At 41.3% G+C, this 8,549-nt stretch overlaps 2 protein-coding genes across 2 annotated transcripts in view; both read left to right on the forward strand.

The window, feature by feature from the left end:
• LOC106810432 (DNA polymerase alpha catalytic subunit-like) overlaps nucleotides 1-5,029 on the forward strand; it is a 24,919-nt gene extending 19,890 nt beyond the window's left edge. Inside the window, exons 31-32 of the mRNA XM_014813786.1 lie at nucleotides 4,374-4,543; nucleotides 4,780-5,029. Coding sequence (XP_014669272.1) covers nucleotides 4,374-4,543; nucleotides 4,780-4,938 — 329 coding nt within the window. The 3' untranslated portion in view covers nucleotides 4,939-5,029. The remainder of the gene's footprint in view (nucleotides 1-4,373; nucleotides 4,544-4,779) is intronic.
• LOC106810434 (DNA polymerase alpha catalytic subunit-like) lies at nucleotides 110-1,371 on the forward strand (the record flags this gene model as incomplete). Its single annotated transcript, XM_014813789.1, is given in 3 exon segments — nucleotides 110-226; nucleotides 467-560; nucleotides 804-1,371. Coding segments are annotated over 3 exon segments (339 nt in total), but the record flags the coding sequence as incomplete, so codon positions are not given.
• Nucleotides 5,030-8,549: the final 3,520 nt, after the last annotated feature.

Genomic DNA, 8,549 nt, shown 5'->3' on the forward strand with positions numbered 1-8,549 from the left:
CGGACGGACGCACGGACGGCCGGACGATCATGCGATTCTACAAGCTGCACCTGACTAAGTCAGATGAGCTAATAACCCGTCTTCTCTACCAACAACCCCTCGTTCACAGGGCTGGCTGAAGTGTGATGACGTTGTGTGTGGCCACCGCACTCGCATCCCGACGGCACGGCTACGGAATGGTCACCCGGTGTGCGACGCATGCGAGCGTGGCAACCTCCATCCAGAGGTGAGAGATGCATGTATACATGTGCACACGTATCCAAGGGCCTCACAAGGGAAAGGCAGTGTTCATAATATATGGGTGTCCATTCCATATAGCTGGCTGCTAACACAGGATCGACTGATTACAAGTTGTGTTCTGTGGTATATTCGTAAGCCGATCGATTTATTTATCCAATTTCTGCCGGGCTTTGATAGCACCAACTCTTGTTCTCATCCATAATATAAAATTCTGAAATGATTTCAGTACACCGACACACAATTGTACAACCAGCTTCTGTACTACCAGTATATCTTTGACGTGGACAAGGCCCTGGAGGAGGTTGACCAGGAACTGAGAAGTAAGGCTGACAGTCAGTTGTTGCCCAGCTTCATAACAACCTCATCCAGACAATTCAGGGACAAAAATCTCTAGATTGTCCTTTATAGCGAGTTTTGTGATAGCCATTCATTTTTTGCCAGCTGATCACAACAATGCTGCATTTGTTGGTCACAACTCATCGCACTCAGCTTCACATTGTCACTGTGCAAATTATAACGGATGTATTTGTACTTGTAACAGATGCATGTATGTTGTGTTACAGTTGCGGTCAAGAAATACTTGCAGAACTTCAGCAGCGAGTATTCACAACTGAAAGCTGTCGTGGATGCCTACTTGTCACGAAACGCCTACGGACGTGTTGATCTCAACAAGCTATTCTCCTGGATGTGAACGACAACTAAAGTGAAGCAGTGATTGTGATGTATTATAGGTTACAATTGAGACATTGCGAGAAAAATGCTTACAAAACTAAATCTATGTTATCTTGTGATTTCGAGTGCAAATAGAAATGCCATCGATTTATAGTAATGTGCATGCTATAGTAATAACACAAGATCTTGATTGTAAACTAATATGCTGTGCTATTCAGTGGGATACTCTGGAAAGGGAATGCCATGATTTTCTTCTCAATATTTAACAACTATGAATAATATAAATGCATATATGCGTTGTCTAAATGCAGTTGTTGAAATCTTCGGGCTTTACGTCAAAAAGTCAATAACCAGATGTTTTAATTAGATGAGGCACTTATTGTGTTAAGGCTATTACAATGTTGATATGCATATGTAAACCTAAAAAGAACCTAAAATACACTATAATGTATATAGTAAGCAATATTGTTCGGTGTTTTCTGAAGTAGTACAATTGCTCACAGTAGATTCCAAGTAGATTAACGAACAATAAGTTGATAAGAAAATATTTATCAAATTAACCTGCATGTTTATTATTATATACATATTATATGCAATACCTAATCTCCTGTGAATTTCATTAAAACCACACGCCTGGCAAGTCTTGTCAGAACCTTGAATACCTAGAATGTAGCTTCCACCACTGTACCGTAATACAGCTACACTTAGATCACACCAACGTTGGAGAACTTCCACGTGCAATTATTGAATATCTTATCAGGAGTGAATGATAATAGATTATTATATAGAATAATTACCTATTATTATTCACTCCTGATCTTATCTTATCTGTCAGACTTTGCCTGTTACCTCAGGGTTTAGACAACGAGTGCCTATCACTGCCTATAAGCATCACGGGTTTGTGCACGCTCACCAGTAGTACTACTTCAAACACTTGATATTAACCTGCTGTGGCAGGCTAAGATACTGCTGACAACCTAAAGAATTCATCAATTGTGTGTACATATATATATATATATATATATACATAGTTGATGTTTCATCACAATCAATACGACAATATGATGTGTAATCTAACGGGAAAATTTCCCATAATGCTTAGTATCTCTGTGGCCGTCCACAGCTAATTAAAGAACTGTTTCCTCTGTTTACACTTGAGCAACACTAAACACTATCTTTGGCCTACTGACAGCATCAGGAGGTATTATAATTAAGATATTAGGAGCCAATAATGAACGGGAAATGTATATAAGAACAGAAGGCTGCACAAATGTATCGAAAACAGTACACCTGTTTACTTGCACATAATATTATTAGGATTGACCTAGCTGGTTTCACGCAACAAGAGGCAACTCTTCCGTGTTTGTCTTACTGCACTGAATGCATGCAAGCACACAGATACACGCAAACACGCACACACAAGCGCGCGCACTTTCGCACACATTACATGCTCACTTATAGTCTCTCTCTCTCTCTCACGCGTGCACACACACGTGCAAGCACACACGTACATATGCATGTACACACGCATGCATGCTCTCGGGTGTGCACGAGCGCGCGAGCATGCAAAGATGCATACATGCACGCACTGACTCAGATATGCATGGGTGCATGCAAGCACGCACATACGAATCACTCATTACCCACACTGAATCCCTCCCACATACATGCAGGCACCACCCACCACCCACTACCCATCCACACTCTAAGTACTCCCACACGCGCACGCACATACCCACATGCAGAACCAAGATCTAACGGAAATAACACGAGTGAATGACCATCACTAATAATTTGTGGGTGACATGCCTCACTAAATAGAACTGCACACAAATTGAACTAGTGTCACGAGGTGGGTGCAAAAAGCATACACGTGACACAGTTAACAAACTGTCAAACATAGTGGAACAATCAGTATTCTGAAGTAAAACCCCTGACGAGTTTTAACACCACTTAGGTCAACACTTAATGAGGCAGTAGTACATGAAGTAATAACAGCAGAACATAAGAAAGCGTCACTTAACATGCAGTCGTGGCTTGGTTGTAACCTTTGCGGTGAAAGACCTCCGCAAAGACCTTCCATATGAGACAACCTGAGATCGCAACATTGTCTATTCCCACTCTACTTCGATGCACGTCATCGTTAAGAAATGAACCCGACAAATCTAGAGATCATTTAGCTGTCATTGTTCTGCCGAGACTAAACAACCCGAACCCATTCCAACTTTAATAGGGTCTTTGATTCTATGCAAACGACCAGAGCAGGTCAGTCTGGAATGCAGGTCCCAATTTGTAGCAGGACCACTACATTAGAACTGCGTGCAAGAACGCCCAACTACATACACACATACATAATGCAAATGACATGTTGCTGAACTGCTACATCTTGTTTCCAGGCCAGCCTCGAACATATCCCAGCCCAGGAATAATCTACACTACGTCCACGAAGACCGGGACATGCTCTGGCTGTTGCCAAAAGCATCCGATTCATGGCTAAACCCTACCTTTTACAAGAAACTTTACAGCCTGCAAACGTGAAGTCAGCAACAGGCCATAGGCACACGCATGCACAGTGAAACTACATACTAGCAATCATATTTACATGCTCATGCCTTAGACACTCCTGGCGACACCCGGAGATAATTTCACTCTGCAAAATGAGTCCATGCCCAACGTTGTGGCGTTCAGACATGCTGTTAAGGTGGCACTGCCGTCACAAAGGCTTCAGTGAGAAGGACAGCTTTGGTCTTGCCTTGCTCTTGTTCAGTATCTTCTGCTGCTCCTCTCGGACGAGACGCTTGTGCTCCTGCTCTATTCTTGCACGCTCTTCAGCAAGCTTTCTCTGTTCTTCTACCATCAGCAACCGCTCCTCGGCCTGAGACAACCAATGATAAACGCATGAAAAGGCCGCACATTACCGACACTCGCCACACCTCCACCCTCCTTCCAACCTTCTCTCACTGTAACCAATGTCTCATCCGACCTTAGCTTACCCTGTAACATATCTCCATCTGAACCTTCCCTCACCACGTAACCCGTCTCTCTTTCCCAACCTTCCCTTACTCCATAACCTGTCTCCTTCCCAACCTTCCCTCACTCCGTAACCTGTCTCCTTCCCAACCTTCCCTCACCCTGATGGTAAAAGCAGGGTGAGAAGGGGATGGGGTTGGTGGTAAAAGCAGGGTGAGAAGGGGATGGGGTTGGTGGCAAAAGCGGGGTGAAGCATAGTGTAGCACATTTTTATGTTGTATTGTTATTTTGTTGTGTATATGTATAATGTCATTAAATTCAATTAATCTAGATGATTTGGTGCCTCTGCATTACTTAAAACGTTATAACAGTCACTTCAGCTGTCTGTTGCATAAGATGATGTAAATAAGCATTGCCACCAGTTGCAACTTTCAGCCAAGCCCCATTATATATGTCTATTAAGTTTCTCGCATCACTCTCCGTGAGAACAGGACTGGATGCATCAGCCTATCACAGAACCCACATTCACAAGCAGGAGGATGATATGGATGCATCCGGCCCAATGAGCTACAGTGAGAAATTCAAGCACTGTGACCCACTCACCGTTAGGTGTACCAACCCCAACTGTGCTAGCGACATAATATTTGAGAAGGTTTTACTGGTAAGGGTTATATAGTATGTCCAAAGCAAAATCCCATATTCCCAGGATCATTTCTAATCTGTCTAATCAGAACTGGCTACTCTTTTGACAATAAAGCATGCTAAAAGATAATAGTGTAAAATAGCATATCACTTCTAAAAACTCTTGAATGATAAACTCATTTAATGTAGTTAAGCATTACAAGTTTTTCTACTAGTACTTTATTAGTAATTAAAAATAGGAATTGTATTTGACAGACAGATGTAATGTGCAGTTTGGAGACATGTCCAAATCGCAAGTGCGACCTCAGCCCACGCGATACCACTGCATACATATGCAATAAGCTGGTACAGGAAATACGGAAGCATTTGTCCAAGTACTATCTCGTAAGTATGAAACACAACAGCTGTTCATAGCATATCAATTATTCTTGGTATTAGCATAGACTGATAATATCAAAATACTAGACTTAAATCTGTTACCGTTTATGCAATACCGCCATCTGGTGTTAGGTACATTCTTTTTGGGATGGATTTCTTATCTGATCTTAGGAATTCTAATTGTCAATAATGAAATGTGGTCTGAAATCAGTCATTATTTTTATTATGAATGCTTTGTTGACAATGAGTTTAAGACAAATTCAATTAAAGTTAAAGGAATAGTTTACTCTAGAATTTGAGAGGATATTATGATAGTAGATTTATAAATAATAGCACATATCTATAAATATCTATAATTCGCATTCATGTTTGTCATAAAACAACATTGAATTTCAAAATCTTCATTTTTGGGCGCTGACATGACACCCGCGACCGTGCTGCCACCCTGAAATTTCTAATGGTGATTGAACCATGAAATTTTTAATGTAACGTAATTTTAACATAAATCAACTGAAAATAACTCTAGAACCTAGAGTCAAGGATTCCGTTAAGCATCTTAGCTAGGAATTGAATTCAATTGAATAAAAAATGGTTCTCTACTACAGGAGGCACATTGTCTCCCATGATCTTCTATTACCAGAAGGGAGGGGCAGGAGCACAAGCCGTCTCGTTCCGACGAGGATCAGCAGAAGGATACTGGAACAATGAGCAAGGCAAAGATCCAAAGCTGGTCCTTCCTCACTGATAAGCTTTGTGACGGCAGTGCCACCTTAACAGTCATGTCTGAACGCCACATACGTTGGGCATTGGACTCATTTTGCAGAGTGAAATTATCGTCCGGGTGTCGCCAGGAAGTGTCTAATGGCATGAGCATTGTAAAAATATGATTTGCTAAGTGATGTAGTGTCACTGATGCATCGCGTGTGCCTGTTTGGCTGAACTTCACGTTTGCAGCTGTAAAAGTTTCTTGGTAAAAAGGTAAGGTTAGCCATGAGATGCTTTTGGCAGACAGCCAAGAGGAGTCCCGGTCTTCGTAGGACAGTAGTGTCAGATATTCTTGGCTGGGATATGTTCGAGGCTTGGCCTGGAAACAAGACTGTAGGCAGTTCAGCAACATGTCATTTGCATTATTGTATGTGTGTGATGTAAGTGGCGTTCTTAGCAACGCAGTTCTACATGTAGTGGTTCCTGCTTACAGAATTGGGAACCTGCATTCCAGACTGACCTGCTCTGGTCCGTTTGCATAGATCAAAGACCCTATTAAAGTTAGGAATGGGTTCGGTTATGTTTAGTCTCGGCAGAACAAGATGAGCAGCTTACAATGATCTCTATTGAGCTAGATTTGTCGGGTTCAGTTTCTTAACGATGAGCGTGCATCGAAATGTAGAGTGGGAATAGATCAGTAGTTGCGACTTCAAAAGGTTGTCTCAATATAATAAGGAAGGTCTTTGGCGGTAAGGGTCTTTCACCGGCAAAGGTTACAACCAAGCGACGACTGCATGTTAATTGACGGCTTTCTTATGTGTTGCCTGTTTATTACTGTCATGTACTACTGCTCATTAAGTGTTGACGCTAAGTGGTGTTAAAGCTCGTCAAGGGGTTTTACTTCAGATAGCTGGATTGTTCGCACTATGTTTGATCAGTTGTTAACTGTTTCACGGTGTTATCGCTTTTGCACGCCACCTCGCTGAAAAAACGTAGTTCAAACTTTGTGTGCAGTTTCTATTTAAGTGAGGCATGTCACCCAACCACACGAAATTATTAGTGATGTCATGTCACATCGTGTTAATTTCCGTTAGATTTGGTTCTGCATGTGGGTAATGTGCGTGCGCGTGTGGGAGTACTTAGAGTGTGGAGTGGGTAGTGGGCTTGGTGGGTGGTGGGCCCTCATGTTATGTGGGAGGGATTCATGTGGGTAATGAGTGATTCGTATGTGCGTGCTTGCATGCATCCCATGCATATCTGAGTCGGTGCGGGTGCATTGTATGCCATCTTGTGCATGCTCGCGCGCTCGTTGCACGACGAAGAGCATGCATGCGTGGTAGCGATGCAATGTACGTGTGTGGCTCTGCACACGTGTGTGTGCAGCGAGCGGGAGAAAGAAGAGAGACTAAAAAGGAGCATGAAAGGTGCGAAAGTGCGCGGCGCTTGGCGTGTGCGGTTTGCGTGTATCTGTGTGCTGCAATCATATGCATGCATCAGTGGCAGTAACGACAAACACGGAAGAGTGCCTCTTGTTTGCGTGGAACAGCTACGTCAATCCTCAAAGCTATGTGCAAGTAAACCAGGTGTACTGTTGTTCGATACATACTTTGTGCAGGGCCTTCTGTTCTTATATACATTCCCGTTTCATTATTGGCTCCCTGTAATATCTTTTAGTAATACCGTTAATACTAATACCCCTGATGCTGTCAGTAGGCTAAAAGAATAGTGTTTTACTGTGCGGTCATGTAAACAGAGGAAAACAGTTCTTTAATAATTAGCTGAAGACGGCCACAGAGATACTAAACATTAATGGAAATTTTCACCCGTTAGATTACACATCATATCTTGTCGTATTGACTTGTGAGTGAACATCAAAACTATGTATATATATATATATATATATTAATATATATATATATCTGTACACACAATTGATGAATTCTTTTAGGTTGTCAAGCAAGTATCTTAGCCTGCCACAGCATGTTATATCAAATGTGTTGAAGTAGTACTGACTCGGTGAGCGTGGCACAAACCGTGATGCTTATAGCAGTTGATAGGCACTCGTTGTCTAACATCCTGAGGTAACAGGCAAAAGTCTGACAGATAAATAAATTCAGGAGTGAATAATAAATAGGTAATTATTCTATTAGTAACTAATCATGTTATCATCCTCCTGATAAGAATATTCAATAATTGCACGTGGAAGTTCTCAACGTTGTGTGGATGCTAAGTGGAGCTGTATACCGGTACAGTGGTGGAAGCTACATTCATAGTGCCATTCCAAGTGTCTGACAAGACTGGCCAGCGTGTGGTTTTAATGAATATCACAGCAGAATTAGGTAATTGCATATAACTATGTCATAAATAATAACAATGCAGTTTAATTTGATAAATATATTTCATATCAACCTTATTTGCTTCGTTAATACTACTTGGAATCTACTGTGAGCAATTGTACCTACTTCAGAAAACACCCGAACAATATTGCTTACTATATACATATAGTGTAATTTAGTTCTATTTAAGGTTACATATGGCATATAACATTGTAATAGCCTTAACACAATAAGTGCCTCAATCTAATTAAACATCTGGCTTATTGACTTTTTGCGTAAGGCCCGAAGATTTCAACAACTGCATTTAGACAACGCATGATATGCATTTATTATATTCATAGTTTTAAAAATTGAGAAGAATCATGCATTCCTTCCAAGAGTACGCCACTGAATAGCAACCGCGATATTTAGTTTCAATCAAAGATCTTGTGTTATACTATACGCATGCACATTAGTATAGAATCGATGGCATTTCCTATTTGCACTCAGAAATGCACACAAGATAACATAGTTTAGTTTTGCTAAGCATTTTCTCCGCAATGTCTGCAATTGTAACCTATAAACATCACTAATCACAGTGCTCACCTTTAGTTTGTCGTTTCACGA

Source organism: Priapulus caudatus, unplaced genomic scaffold, assembly GCF_000485595.1.
Source record: "Priapulus caudatus unplaced genomic scaffold, Priapulus_caudatus-5.0.1 Scaffold440, whole genome shotgun sequence".
Taxonomy (NCBI): Eukaryota; Metazoa; Priapulida; class Priapulimorpha; order Priapulimorphida; family Priapulidae; genus Priapulus; species Priapulus caudatus.